Genomic DNA, 14,800 nt, shown 5'->3' with positions numbered 1-14,800 from the left:
GCCAGGTCGGATTTCTGGCATGTCATCAGGGGCTTAGTCTTTGCTTGGCCTTTCCATTTGGCCAAAAAGAGTCTGGTCGGGTCGTGTGTTCATCATGTCCGATAGAACCCTAGGTCCAATCTGTTAGATCACTCAATCAAAATAAATAGTTGATTGTGCAATCTCCAAGTGAGGAAGAGGACTCGTCTATGAATGACGCTAACACAACTCGGAGTTTCATCGATACTGAGGGGCTTAGTATCTGACCGACCCAAGAGTCCGATCGGATGACCATTATGCCGAGATGAATGATCGCGCTGGCCTCGAGTATTGACTCGTTCTTGATTTTGAATGCCACATTGACCGACCTTCTTGACTTTGACCCGACCTAGGGGCTCACCTTATTCACCGTATCAGTCCTAAATCATAAACTCTAAACACATTGTACCAACTACTGAATAACTTTTACATCCTACATCCTAAATCCTAAATCCTAAATCTTAAATCCACTTTAAATATGTAAAAATTACTGGTCACTGGATAACTTCTGTAATAATACTTAATCAAACGATATTTTCAAAATTAAATACGAGGGCGCCCATTTATTTATTTTTTTAAAAGAAACAGAGACGTCCATGGAATTTTTCTCCTAACTTGGACCTTTTTTTGATTTTTTACACAAATTAAATTAAATCTAAAATTAATCAAATTAGTAAAATAGTTGCTCGACCAATTTGATTTGAGTTTGATTTTAGCTTAGCTCATTTATATTTACATATGTCATTGAGTTTTAAATTTTAATTTAATTTAAGTTCGACTGTTAATAAAAGACGTTTTTTCTAAAAAAAGAAAAGAAATTGCCCCTTAATAATTGTGGATACTGATTGAGGAGATTGTGATTTGTGACACCCATCTTCTATACTTTAAATCCAAAAAGGACTTTGCAACTCTTTTGGTGGAACATGATTTTCGCTTGACAAATTAATTTTCTTGTGGGGCGATATGTTCTTGTCACCTATCCTTTTAATTCACTACCACTAAATTATAGATTAATAATATTAATGTACTTGTCTTTAGGATTAATCGAGTGAGTGAAGTTTAGATATCTAAATTATTTTAGAAAAATTAATTCCAATATTTTTATTTGTATTTGCATTAAGCATTTATAATATAATTTATTAATTAAAGTTATGGATAATAAATAATATTTTAAAATCTTATAGTTATGAACAATAGCACGATGAGTGAAAAGGAATGATGTAATTTAGAACTTTAGATTGAGTAAAAATAACTCGACCCGATTAGTTTTTAAGCATTGAATAATTATTATTATTTTACACAATTTATTTATAATCTCGTGACAAATTACTATACACACGTGATTATGAGATTCAAAGGTGTTTATTTATGAAATTTAAATTATATAAATTTATGTAGTAATTTTGGATAAAAGTATTATATCATACTATTTAATTAAAAAAAATATGAGTCTTTACTCTTTAACAACCACTCTCAATTGATTGGTTCGAATTCAAATTCAGCTTCTGGATTTATGATGTAGTGATAGAACATCTAGATTATTAAATGGGATATGTAATTAAAAAAATATAAAACTCCTGGGTTGGTCGTTATGAGCGCTTCTTAATTTATCCTGATGATCGATGGAAAATTTTCATGGGACTAGATCGATCATCTCAGACTCAACGTTACCTAGCTTGGTTAAACATTTTATTTTCAAATTCAAAATTAAATTCTTTTTTCTTTTAAAATAATTTAAAATTTAGTAATTTTAATTTCTTATCCTTTTATATATATATATATATATATATATATATATATATATATATATATATATATATATATATATATGTATCATTTTTTTAGTCATCGTCTCAATCCTTATTGATTTTTCATCGTTCTCTCCCCACCTCTCTCTTTTGCATTTCTTAAAATATTCTCGCTACATAATTTGAAGTATGAATAATAACATAATTTTTATTTTATTTTTAGATTAAGATTTTTATAAAATAAATCATACTAACATTAAATAATATTATTTAATTATTTAATAATAAATATTTATTTTATATAATTTACATGAATTCATGTATTGTATTACATACACAATAGCTAGTAAATATAAAGAATTTAAGAAAATCAGGACGTAAAACCATTTCTATCTTTTTATATAATCGACTAGACTATTAGTCTACCGAATAAATTTGTAATATAATTTATATATTTTTTTATTTTATTGCTACTTGTGATGAAGGTGGGTAGGTTATGTGAATGGATATAAATTTTTTCCGTACTAAAGGAATGATAAAGGGGTAGACTGGGGGATGATTAGATTGAAAGTTTGAAGGGTATTTGGAAGAATATATATACTTATGAGAGTGAAGTTGAAGTTTCTCAAAATTTCCGGCGAATTACTATAAAAAGGAAATTGCAGAGTTAAATTTTGCAGTCGACTCTCTCTAGTAAACGCAAAGCACAAGCGACCCAAGGCGACGGCTTGGCCATGGAAGAAGCTTCGTTCCCAACCACCCGCGACGCGAGTTGATCAAGCGTGCTTCGATTTTGGCATGCTCCGATCCACTGCGCCGATTGCGAAACGTCAACTGCAATCTTTTGTTTCTTCCTTCCTTCCTTTGCTTGTGTCGGCACCACCAACCGTCCCCTGCATTGCTCTGGTCCTCGTCTTCATCAACAACTAGGAAAGGGAGGCAGACACAGTCGGTGGCGGTACTGTCAGCCCAGATCTGGGGCGGTTCCCCTTCCGATTCGTACCGGTGAGCAAGCAATTCACCGATTTCTACTCGATTTCTGATTGTTGACTGTGAATTCTTGAGGGAGACAATGTTAGTCCAAGATCGGTCTCCGCCTTCTTCCAAGCCTGCTTCTTTGCCTGCTTCTGGACTACCCTACGCTGTCGCCCATGGCCGCCGCTTTAGCCCGGCGAAAAGCCTCGATTTTTCCACCTGGGCCTCCGAAAACCTCTACAAGATCCTCTTTGTCTGCTTCCTGGCCCTTACCGTGGTCTCTATCTTCTTCCTCCGAAGCTCCGGCGACGTCGCCGCACTCCTCTGCTTCGAGAAATCCTCTGGCTCCGCTTCGTCGGTGTCTTCGCGGATCCCTTACCCAGAGGTCTCCTGGTTGTCCGTTCCCCCCATCAAGCCGCTTGACCTCTCCGCCGCGTCCTTCGCTTCATTCCGTTCCGATCGGTGGATCGTTGTGTCAGTTTCCGACTATCCAACCGACTCCCTCCGCGCGCTGACCAGGATCAAGGGGTGGCAGCTCCTCGCCGTGGGAAACTCCGCCACGCCGGCTGATTGGTCCCTCAAAGGTGCAATCTTTCTCTCCCTGGATCAGCAGGCCGGTCTTGGCTTCCGCACCGTCGACTTCCTCCCCTACCACTCTTATGTTCGGAAGAGCATCGGCTACCTGTTCGCCATTCAGCATGGTGCCAAAGTGATCTTTGACGCGGACGACCGCGCCGAGGTCCTTGGCGCCGATCTTGCCCACCACTTTGATGTGGACCTTGCGGGCGAGGAGACAGCAACCAAGCACCCTGTCCTCCTGCAGTACAGCCATGCCGACCCTAACCGGACTGTCGTAAACCCTTACATTCACTTTGGGCAGCGATCAGTGTGGCCGAGAGGACTACCATTGGAGAGTGTTGGAGAAGTTGGGCATGAAGAGTTCTACACAATGGTGTTTGGTGGCCGACAATTCATCCAACAGGGCCTCTCCAATGGCCTTCCTGATGTGGATTCTGTCTTCTACTTCACCCGCAAGTCTTCGGGCTTGGAGATATTCGACATTCATTTTGACGAGGAAGCACCCAAGGTAGCTTTGCCTCAGGGTCTAATGGCGCCCGTCAACTCATTCAATACTATCTTCCACACACAAGCATTCTGGGGCCTCATGCTACCTGTCTCTGTGAGCTCGATGGCATCGGATGTGCTAAGGGGCTATTGGGCACAAAGAATCCTATGGGAGATTGGTGGGTTTATGGCTGTCTATCCACCAACCATCCACCGGGTAGACACGGCTGAGGGGTATCCTTTCATAGAAGAGAAGGACCTCCATGTTAATGTTGATCGTCTGATCAAGTTTTTGGTATCCTGGAGATCAAACAAGCGCACACTGTTTGAGAGGATCTTGCATTTGAGTTATGCAATGGCAGAAGAAGGGTTCTGGACATTGCAGGACGTGCAGTTCACAGCTGCCTGGTTGCAGGACTTGCTTGCCATCGGGTATCAGCAACCAAGGCTTATGTCATTGGAATTGGACCGACCTCGAGCAAACATCGGAGAGGGAGATACCAGGAAGTTCATTCCTAAGAAACTACCTTCAGTGCACCTTGGAGTGGAGGAGGTCGGGACAGTTAATTATGAGATTGGCAATCTCATAAGGTGGAGAAAATATTTTGGAAATGTTGTTCTTATCATGTATTGCAGTGTGCCTGTGGATCGAATTGCCCTAGAGTGGAGACTGCTCTATGGAAGGATATTCAAAACAGTGGTAATTCTTTCAGAACAGAGTGACCCAGGTCTTGCTGTGGAATATGGGCAAATCTCTGAAGCATACAAGTAAGTCCTTCCAGACTAATGGTTTTCTTATGTTCTTATTACCAATGGTTATTTCAAACTTATGCAATTTCTTGTTGGCAACCTTTACTTTGGATGCAGCCTTTTGCAGCTTGATTTGTTTCTTTTCTACCTTTACATTGGATGTTGTGACTGTTAGTTCCTACATTTTTCTATGCTTATGGCTTGTTTATGTTCATAACTATTCAGATATAAATTGTAGTAGCATTCATTCTTAGAAATGTTTAATAGCTGTACATTGGCCAACTATATTGGTATGTTAATGTTTTGAATTTTAATGTTTTTCATTGTATTAAATGACTCAATGATGAATGACTTAGAAGGGATATAGGTTACCAGCTTAGTTTGCTTATGATACAATCTAATACCATTATTCCTTGAGAATTGAGAATTTTTTATCTATCATTTATTTATGTCTGGTGTATGAGTAGCTGACATGGAGAGAAACCAATTTATCTCTTTAGTTTTATGAAAAGTCTAACAGAACAAAGAGAATCCTAATTTGATATCTTCCTTCTGATGTCTTTATGAATTATTTAGGCTTTAGTTTACTGTTGAAAATACCTGAAAATTGGATGCTATGATAATTTTTTTTATATATATAAAAACTGAAGGATTAGGTTAGTTATAATGGAATTGCTTTGGCAACACTATCATAATACTCTAACTTATCACTCTGCTGCTTTTTTTCCTGTGGTGATGGGTTGAATTATTGGACTGTAGGCAAAAAAAAGAAGAAGTAAATCTAGCAAAAACAAGAATGCTAGGTTGAATGTATGATCTTACTAGAAAGGATAAAAAAATATTAATTTTTAGAACAATTGATATAATATAGTTTAAATTAATCTGAATATTGCAAAGAGGTCAATGGAGGAATGAGATTTATATAATTGGTCTCAAATAGTTGGAACAAATCGGATTTAATCAGATGAAGACGAAGAAGTGGATGCCAAAAGAAAAGAATCAAATGTTACCCAAAACATTTGATGATCAACTCATGGATATTAAATCATTTTGCAACCTACAACTAACCTCAAACTGTAATCAATCAGTTCGGCTTCAGGTGATCATTTACTTTTGTCTTCCTCGGAGGCTACTTGGGTCTACAACACAAACTGTGGTTTCAGTTGAAAATTTTGGGTTTACAATGGATTTAGATATCTAATCATATATGTAATTTTGATGAGTCCATAATTGATGAATTTTCCATGATTCAAATATTCAAAAGCCTCTTCTAGTTTCATAAATTCTAACCATTGTGAATTATGTTTTGTTGTTTAGTTTGAATAACTTGATCAAATTCTCTCATTACAATCCTAAACTAATCGTGATACTCCAGGCTTAGTTCAACGTTTAAAGTTGTGTTAATTAAGAAGATTTATATGACTCTGAAGGATCTGTTAGTAGTAAGCTTAAGCAATTTGGTCCAATGGCTCAACCTTATCAAGATAATTGGTCACATTTGATCGTTGCATGCCTGGCGAGGTGATCCAGTAATTAGTGGCTGACCATTATGGTGAAGCCAATATTGAGTCACATTTGATGTCGAGTGTGAATAGTTTTGTGGTTAGAAGTGCACATTGATGAGGATGTCAAGGTTTAAGCAGAGAAATTATGTCACAATAAATTGTCTTACTTTGGAAGTGGTTCTTGAAGATGGTTTCAGGCTTTTATGAGTATGCCCATTAATTTGGTTTCATATGTCAATGGACGTCTATCAAGCCAACGAGCTAGTTTACCAGTTTACCTCAGGTTGAGTTTTGTCAGAAGTACCATTGTGCCTGGTTTATTTTCGTTGATGAATTGTTTCATGAAATTGATGTTTTTTTGATCAAAAACTATATGACTTGCTGAGTCATATATTAGAAAGATATCCGATTCCACACAAGTTTGGTCATAAAAATGAGATATCTCATTCTCTTGGATGTCCAGAAAAATTCCATAGCTAGATTTCTATTGTTATGAGTGATTATATAAATATGTACTAATATCCATTCTGTTAGTGATTATATAAATATGTACTAATATCCATTCTGTTAGGTGTTTAGCTGAATCCACTCTTCTGACTTGCATTTCAGTCTGTCTAGTAATACAACCCAAGTGCTTGTTTTATGATGCTGATTTTCTTCTGCATGGGGAAGTTTTAATTTGGTGCTGTGCTTTGCTTTTGGTCATAATTTTATTCTATAATGTCATGGAATAGGTATTTGCCGAAGGTCTTCAACAAATTTCAAGAAGCAGAAGGATTTCTCTTCCTTCAAGATGATATGATTCTTAATTATTGGAACTTGCTTCAAGCCGACAAGACGAAGCTATGGATAACAAACAAGGTATTACCTAGTTTCCTTCTTTTGTTGCTTTATTCATACGGTATACATCAAGCAGTCTGACCATTTGCTTAATTCAGGTTCCTGAATCATGGGTTTCAATTTCTACTGATGGAAATGATACAGATTGGCATGTCAGTCAAACAAATTTAGTTAAGAAAATTGCAGACAATTTCCCAGTTCATCTTCAGACAAGTTATAAAGAAAGTGTGACCGAGGGGAAGCTACTCATTTGCAGCAGTGAGATATTCTACATTCCCCAAAGATTTGTTACTGACTTCTCCGACCTTGTGGGCATCGTCGGAGATCTCCATATTCATCACCGGATTGCCATGCCAGTGTTTTTCCTCGCAATGGATTCACAAGAAAATTTTGATTCCAAAGCTCTGGCAACAGTTGTTTATAGGACACGACCACAGGCAAACGATTCATTTATGAGCTCTTACACCGCCCAAGCTCCTGCCGTCTATCCGCTGAAGGTGCGCAACGAGTATGATTTTATCAAACTAATAAGAGCGATGGCTTCAGGGGATCCCCTTTTGCTGGAGCTGGTATGAGTGAGGCACATCAAAGAATGGCCAAAGTGATTTTCCATGTGAAGATTTTATCAAACTAATAAGAGCGATGGCTTCAGGGGATCCCCTTTTGCTGGAGCTGGTATGAGTGAGGCACATCAAAGAATGGCCAAAGTGATTTTCCATGTTTCACCACGTTCAGTTAGAGCCCGGCTCGTGCTGCCTCTGTACCTCATAGTCTTCATTCCTATTTTCAATTTTATTTTTTGTATGTTGTAATGTTATTCGCTTGCAGACGAGTGATCTTTTAGCGATTTTTTCAATTTAAAAATGTTGTAAATGATATCACGTTGAGATGTGGCCTGCTCTAAATGCAGACACTGGGCCATTAGTCGAACATGGCAAAGCAGCAATGTTTGTTTGAGATCATGAGAAGTTGCTAGTCTTGAAACATGTATATAGAATGTTGATAGCAGACTGAAATTAGCAGATGATGCGTCAGAACCATAGTCAAGCTGATTACCATATCGTCCAATGGCTGTTGTAAGCAAAGTCGAATCCCGATAAAAATCACATAATCATACCCTCTCATATGGAGATCTATTTCGATTTTCTAATTTACCTCCAATAAATGACTATAAAATCAAGGAAACTAAATATGGTTTGTGCAAGTGCACATCAATTGTTTAACACCCACAATGTTGAACCACACTATGAATAGGAACCACACTCAATATCTTAAACAGAACGAACACCTGCCAATTATAGGGATCACATTGTGAACATCTAAATAGGACGTTTGGAGTACACTGGGATCAACTTATGCCAAATTATGACTCCTTGTTAAAGCAAACATGATGTACAGAACAATGGGTTGCACACCACTTGTATCTCACCGTGTTGAAAAGCATACATGAGAAGATAGAAAAAGCGCATATGGTAGCTGTACAAGTGCTGCTTCTTCTGTCTTGTTGTGCATTCTTGATTTAGTTGCATTGACCACAGACAATGTAGGTCGTCGATAGCACTGTAGCAACTAAGGAGTCTTATTCTGCCACTTGAAATACCTTGAACTCGATTTTTACGACATTGTTCAAGCAGATTGCAGCGACATTCCTCTTTTTGCTTTTATTTTCTCAAACTCAGTACATGCCTCTGGTGTCTCTTCTTCACTTGGAGGTACAAGTTGCCAGAAGAGAGGAAGATAAGCCTCCCACTCGCTCAAAATTGCAGAACCTTTACTGCTACCAGTTTTTTCCTGGCAAAGTTAAGTTGAAAAATTAGACTTCACTATATATATATATATATATATATTTTTTTTTTTTCCTTTTTTTTAGAGCACAATGATGTGTTCATTCTTACAACATGAGCTTCAATCAAGCTTTTCAGCTGCATTTGTCCAGCAGGTGCATTAACCCTTTGAATCTTTACTATCTCCTTGTTGACCTGTCACAAAAGGATAACTATATACATACCTGATTGTAATACATGGAATAGAGAATGGAATCCAAATGCTTATTTGTAATGTTCAAATAGAAAACTAATTATGCATGCATTCCAATGCAAGATTGGAAACACTAGCACGCATTGTTAATGACACTAGACAGGTGAAATTTCTGTTTGTGTGATTAGAAGCATCTAAGGAGGATAACCATGTATAGTAATGTCATGTTCAAACTCAAAACTTGCTAGTCGCTATTCCAAAAGCTAGTAGTCACCCGTGATTTACCTCCTCCGTGTTGGTCTTAGGACGGATTGGCGGAGGTACTGGGAGCGAGCGTATTTGCCTTTTGCCACAATGTTCAAACTCAAAACTAATTATGCATGCATTCAAATGCAAGACTGGCAAAACTAGCACGCATTGCTAATGACACTAGACTGGTGAAATTTCTGTTTGTGTGATTAGAAGAATCTAAGAAGGATAGCCATGTAAAGAAATTGTATGTTTTCCAATAGCAAGACAGAATGATATTGAGAGTTGAGCACATTGAGAGAATCAAGAAATATTTGGCATAACTTAATACCACAGTGTCCAGTTATATACATTTTCCATTGCTTGCAATCACTGTTGAACATCCATTTCATTTCAAATTCTATTTAATCCTGATCTAGGTTGCAACAGGCGCTTAAAGCTTTTTATTAGTCTTGACGTTTTAAGGTCCTTATAAAGCAGAGAAGTGACAACTTGTCAAGAAAGTAGAAAATTTTGTACAAACCTTGGGAATAAGAGTGTCATCCTCGTCAAGTATATATGCTAAACCACCAGTCATGCCAGCGGCAACATTTCGACCCACTCTGGATTAACATGTTTCTATTATTAGACTAGTCATCTATGTGAAACATGGAACTAGGGAGAAGAAATACTCACTTTCCCAGTACCACCACACAACCACCAGTCATGTACTCACAACAATGATCTCCAGTGCCCTCAACTACAGCTTCAGCAAGAGAATTTCTAACTGCAAACCGTTCACCAGCTTTGCCTCTAATGAAAACTTGACCACCAGTTGCACCATATAGGCAGGTGTTACCTACAATTGTAGCATCCTCCGGGATGAAGCCAGTACCTTCAACAGGTTTTACAACCAGCTCCCCACCAGCCATACTCTAAAAAAGCATAGTTATGGAACATCTCAATCAACAAAAGGAAAAAAGCAAGTTCACTTGGGGCTAGAGAGTGCTGCACCTTTCCTACATAGTCGTTAGATTCTCCAATTAGTTGAATATTCATTCCAGGAGTAAGGAAACATGCAAAAGATTGTCCAGCACTTCCAGTAAATCTGGGCATAATAACATCCTATTACTCTGTATTTCAGTCAATGTTAACTGCCAATACATATACATAGAAATCATACAACATACGTGATGTTAAGCTGTCCTGCAAAACCAACATCTCCATATTTCTTTGCAACAACACCAGCAATGCGACCACAAACAGCTCGATCAATGTTATATATCTTAAAAATTTTGTTGACCACCTTTTCATGCTGGATGGCATCAGAAATCTGCAAGAGTACTTTTAGTACAACTTTTGCATCTAAAGGAACTACACCAAATGTACCATCACTGCAAGGCTTTAAGATTCATGCACAAGGTAGTATCTCGATGCCATTAGGAACTAGAATTAGAAGTGAAATTATGTTTGTCAACATCATTTACATGTTCTTGAAGCTCGGGACATGAGAACAAGGATTCATAACACACACTCAAGCCCACACACATGATGCTACATGCAATAGCAACTAGGTGCTAAAGAAGTATACACATGATTTAAATTATTGACCCGTTTCAAAGTTTCAGTTAATGACTGGAACCATATGGTTTCGATACCATATCATGCGGTGCTGGTATTGTTTTAATATAAAATATTATTAATTAAAATAAAAAAAATAATCTAAATATTTAAAAAATTAAAAATACAGGGGTATGAGTGGGAATAATGATGAGTCTAAGTAATAGAGGGTTATATGGCTAAGGATAAGATATTGGGACAAATCATATAAGATAGCAGCATAATGACAAATAGGGAGATATGTTTGTGAAAAAAACATTAGACAACTATTTGTAACAAAAATACTTTTAAGGCTTGTGTGCTTTAGTAGCTGATTAAATACATACGATTAGTCTAAGGCAAATGAAAATTTGTGTTTTTGTATAGTGAAACATACTATAGAATTTGTTAAGACAAATGAAAATTTGGCATCCAAGCTTATGAACCATAGCATTGATGTTATTTGAATTTTTAGGCAAATAAAAAAGTTAAACAACTTCATTCTTTACCTCAGTATCAGAAAGTATGATTTCATCAAGAACAGGTCCATTTGTATGAACAGCTTGATTTCTTATCTCAGAACTGCTCCATTTAGGTACACCAACATTCTGCAAAATTAAATTTAGGGATTGATAGGAAATAAAACAACAAGTTTAATTGACACTGGAGTTCATTACATACTGAAAGGAAGTAACTGGGATCAAGATGTTGTGTTTTTGTCAAAGAGATATGTCTCGGCCTTAACAAATCTGTTCGTCCAATAATGTCATCTAACTTCTCATATCCAAGTTGTGCCAAAACGCCCCTGACCTGGCCAAAAATTTTAGGGAAAAAAGAATTGAACTAGGAATTGCAAGAAAAAACAAACAAATAAATAAAACTACGAATTTATAGAAACCAAATTTGCAAGTACCTCAATGAATGATTACTTACAAGTTATGTGGAAATACATTTTCAAGCTTAACTAAAAGGAAATTTACCTCTTCTGCAACATACAAGAAGTAGTTCACAAGATCTCCCGGAACCCCAGGAAAACGAGCCCGAAGCTCTTCTCTCTGAAATGTTTAGCAGTATATTTTTCATGTATAGACAAGCAACAATGAAATTTAAAGGGAAATGTTCAAACAAAAAATATAAAAAATAAGAATATTGTTATTACCTGACTAGCAACACCAACAGGACAATTGTTAGTGTGGCAAATACGTGCCATGACACAGCCAGTAGCAATCATAGCCACAGACCCAAAACCATACTCATCAGCACCCATGGCAGCAGCCATGAGAACATCAATTCCACTCTTAAATCCACCATCAACTCTAAGGATGACTCTTTCTCGCAGACCATTTTGAATAAGTGTCTGGAAGATATCATTTGTTGATCACATGGAGAAAACAGAACAAAACACTTTAAGGACCTAGTGCAGAAGTATTTGAAAACCTGATGGGTTTCAGTTAAACCAAGTTCCCAGGGTCCTCCAGCATGTTTAATTGAGCTTATAGGGCTTGCTCCAGTTCCCCCATCATGTCCAGAAATCTTTGTCAAGAAAACAACTTTGCTTTAATCATTTTCTGGATACAATTTATGCACTAGTGGTTTTACACAAACAAATTTTTGTAATCATAACATTCAATGAAAGAATCCAGTGGGAAAAAATGAGATTACAATATCCATAGGAAAGATCACAAGCCACAAATTTTTCCAATTAATTTGTGCACTAGTGGTCTATGAACATAGACAAATTTTTATACTGATCAAAGCATAAAGAATCCAGTGGAACAAAAATGAGATAACAGTATTCACAGGAAAGATCTCAAGCCACAAATTTGTCCAATTAATTTGGTATTATCTTTTGAAGGTCAAAAACAGGCATTTGTAAGCATTAAATTCAGTAATCATTTTCATAAAAGTAAGCATTCTATAGCACTTGCCTGTTGATGATGAATAATTTTTTTCATTATAAAATAAAGCAATGATTAAACCATGTGCAGATCGACAACAGTTAGGATGATGATGTTGCTTGGCCTGTTGAGGCAAGGGAACATGGACCAAACAAGCTGTGGACATCCATCTGCTGGTCGGATATGAGGTTGCTGATTTCAGTTTGTCTACAAGTCTGAAGAGAAGAGAAAATGATGGATGGACAAGCTGCAAGCCTCCATCAAAAGAGGAAGAGATAAATCATTGTAATCCAATTTCTGCTAAAAGACCTCATCCTGTGACTTTGTGGTCACCACAAGAAGAGTGTAGGTCAATAGATCCATGGAGAAGAGAAAAAAAGCTGCCGGACAAGATGTGGGCCTCCATGGAAAAAAGAGAACCCCTATCTTCCATCTTCTGTTTGGTGACCTCCACTTTGCAACTTCATGCTCATCAGTTAGCAAAAGGATGAATAGGTCAGTAAGTGGAATGAATGTTTCCTCTGTGTTGTGTGTTGTGCAGCACAGAACAATTTCAATCTCTGAATCCAACAATTAAAAGCTGACACAAATTTACAAAATGAGCAGCCAAAAGGCTTCCAGCTAAAGGTTGGGAATTTGAATCTGTATAGCTGCATTATTAGGAAGGGTTTGAGCTTATCACTCCCACTTCAAATAAGGAGTATATCACATGCTATGTGGTGCGGAGAGACACCTCGTGGTCAAACACCAACATGAGGATTTCAGAGATGAGCAAACCCTACACAGTGACCATCTTCTTTGAGTCTCAATGGACTGGATTAAAGTCACCATGGAAGAAATGTGGTTCTCTCATGGAAGAAATGTGGTTCTCTCGATATGCATTCTGATAAGTAAAAGCAAAATCTCTGATTTCTTATTAGGCAGGCAAGGTTTGGTGCAACAATGCTCCTTAGTGGTCGAGTCAACCAAGTTGTTTTGATGTGTTTGGAAAAGGGTCAAATTAAGTAAATAGGGGCTTAATTGAGTACATATGGAGATCACAAAGTTCATAGCTTGACACAGTCAAGTTGTTATGATTGACTTGACGTAGTAAAGATGGATGGTTTGTGATTGATGGCTCAAAGGTATGTAGCAAGGTGAACTTGGAGTGATTACAGAAGGGATATGGTATCTAAGGGATCGAGAATTTCTAGTGAAGTAGTGTCCTAGAATGAAGCAGTTGAAGACCTAGAGAGCAAGTATTTAGGCAACATCATTGAGGGATAATGTGAGGTTGAAGACGTAAAAGCTATGTGAGCTATGAGAGATTATGTAAGAGAGATTGTAATTTTGGGTTTATGCTTTTGAGATGATATCCAGTGACTATAAAAACTCTTCGATCATGGAACAATTTGTTCTGGGTCGTAAAAGGCAGTTAAATTCAATCTTGAGTGTTGCATACGTTTATGAAGCATAAGCAATTTGAAATAGAAATCTCTGATCAAATTCACTTGACTGAAGGTAACCTCAATTGAATGGAGTGTTTAGTTGACTCAGTAGTCTATTCAAAACTCTATATTCAGAGAACCAAAAGTTTTTGTTCAGGCTCCAAGCAAATTCAGTTTACTAAAGAACATCCATAGTCGATTAGCCAACTTGAAAGTTGACTAAAAACTCTCTATCCATAGAACATAATGCTTTTGTTTCAGCTTGAGATCGAAACTATTCTAGATCCAGTCAAATAGATGCATGAGCACTCATTTGAACAAGTTTTCTAGTCAATTGCCTAACTAACTATTGGCTATATAATGACTATTTTTGCATGATCAGTCAACTGGGGATGTTCCCAGTCAACTGGAAGCATGGAGGAAAGAGTCATTAGAGCTTTTTTAAATACAATTTGAAAGTTATTTGGCTTTTAAAAAAATTTAGGAATCATCAAGGCTCTATGTCTTTCAAAGATTTCAAGCTTTGTTAAGTATCATTGCTTTTTTATATCATGCTTATTTTGACAGTGAGTCGCTAAATGAATTGCTAGGCAGTGGAGTATGAGGGGGGATTTCAAACTACATAAACTCTTACAATTAGCATTGTGTTTACATCTTTTATTCCTGTCGTGCTTACACCGTTGACATGAACAACAAAACACAATTATTTTCAATTCACCGACTATTCCTCTTTAGTCTGTCATTCGAACCTATAGAAGGTTTTGCTACTA

General features: G+C 37.1%; 2 protein-coding genes across 3 annotated transcripts in view; one reads left to right on the top strand and one right to left on the bottom strand.

The window, feature by feature from the left end:
• The first annotated feature begins 2,448 nt into the window (after window positions 1-2,448).
• Window positions 2,449-7,863, top strand: LOC122051437 (probable glycosyltransferase STELLO1). The gene is made up of 3 exons (XM_042612581.1): window positions 2,449-4,574; window positions 6,796-6,922; window positions 7,000-7,863. Exons 1-3 carry the CDS (start codon window positions 2,839-2,841, stop codon window positions 7,474-7,476), a joined length of 2,340 nt encoding a protein of 779 aa, XP_042468515.1. The 5' UTR covers window positions 2,449-2,838; the 3' UTR covers window positions 7,477-7,863.
• Window positions 7,864-8,148: 285 nt separating this feature from the next.
• The window catches only part of LOC122051435 (ferredoxin-dependent glutamate synthase, chloroplastic), a 44,325-nt gene continuing 37,673 nt past the window's right edge, over window positions 8,149-14,800 (bottom strand). For both annotated transcript variants that reach the window (XM_042612579.1, XM_042612580.1), the window contains exons 23-33: window positions 12,143-12,238; window positions 11,865-12,062; window positions 11,686-11,760; window positions 11,387-11,515; window positions 11,215-11,313; window positions 10,297-10,439; window positions 10,121-10,214; window positions 9,803-10,041; window positions 9,651-9,729; window positions 8,797-8,880; window positions 8,149-8,692 (exon numbers count right to left, since the gene is read on the bottom strand). In XM_042612579.1, the coding sequence (XP_042468513.1) occupies window positions 8,528-8,692; window positions 8,797-8,880; window positions 9,651-9,729; window positions 9,803-10,041; window positions 10,121-10,214; window positions 10,297-10,439; window positions 11,215-11,313; window positions 11,387-11,515; window positions 11,686-11,760; window positions 11,865-12,062; window positions 12,143-12,238 (1,401 nt within the window). In that variant the 3' untranslated portion in view covers window positions 8,149-8,527. The remainder of the gene's footprint in view (window positions 8,693-8,796; window positions 8,881-9,650; window positions 9,730-9,802; window positions 10,042-10,120; window positions 10,215-10,296; window positions 10,440-11,214; window positions 11,314-11,386; window positions 11,516-11,685; window positions 11,761-11,864; window positions 12,063-12,142; window positions 12,239-14,800) is intronic.

This window comes from Zingiber officinale, chromosome 3A (assembly GCF_018446385.1).
Source record: "Zingiber officinale cultivar Zhangliang chromosome 3A, Zo_v1.1, whole genome shotgun sequence".
NCBI lineage: Eukaryota > Viridiplantae > Streptophyta > Magnoliopsida > Zingiberales > Zingiberaceae > Zingiber > Zingiber officinale.
The sequence above is the reverse complement of the archived record's forward strand: the minus strand, read 5'-3'. Positions and strand labels throughout refer to the sequence as shown.

Bases quoted from the DNA above. Each gene is read 5' to 3' on its own strand.
- LOC122051437 (XM_042612581.1), top strand. From the start codon at position 2,839: ATGTTAGTCCAAGATCGGTCTCCGCCTTCTTCCAAGCCTGCTTCTTTG. The intron at 4,575-6,795 runs GTAAGTCCTTCC...GTCATGGAATAG, and splicing joins CAAATCTCTGAAGCATACAA to GTATTTGCCGAAGGTCTTCA. The intron at 6,923-6,999 runs GTATTACCTAGT...TGCTTAATTCAG, and splicing joins AGCTATGGATAACAAACAAG to GTTCCTGAATCATGGGTTTC.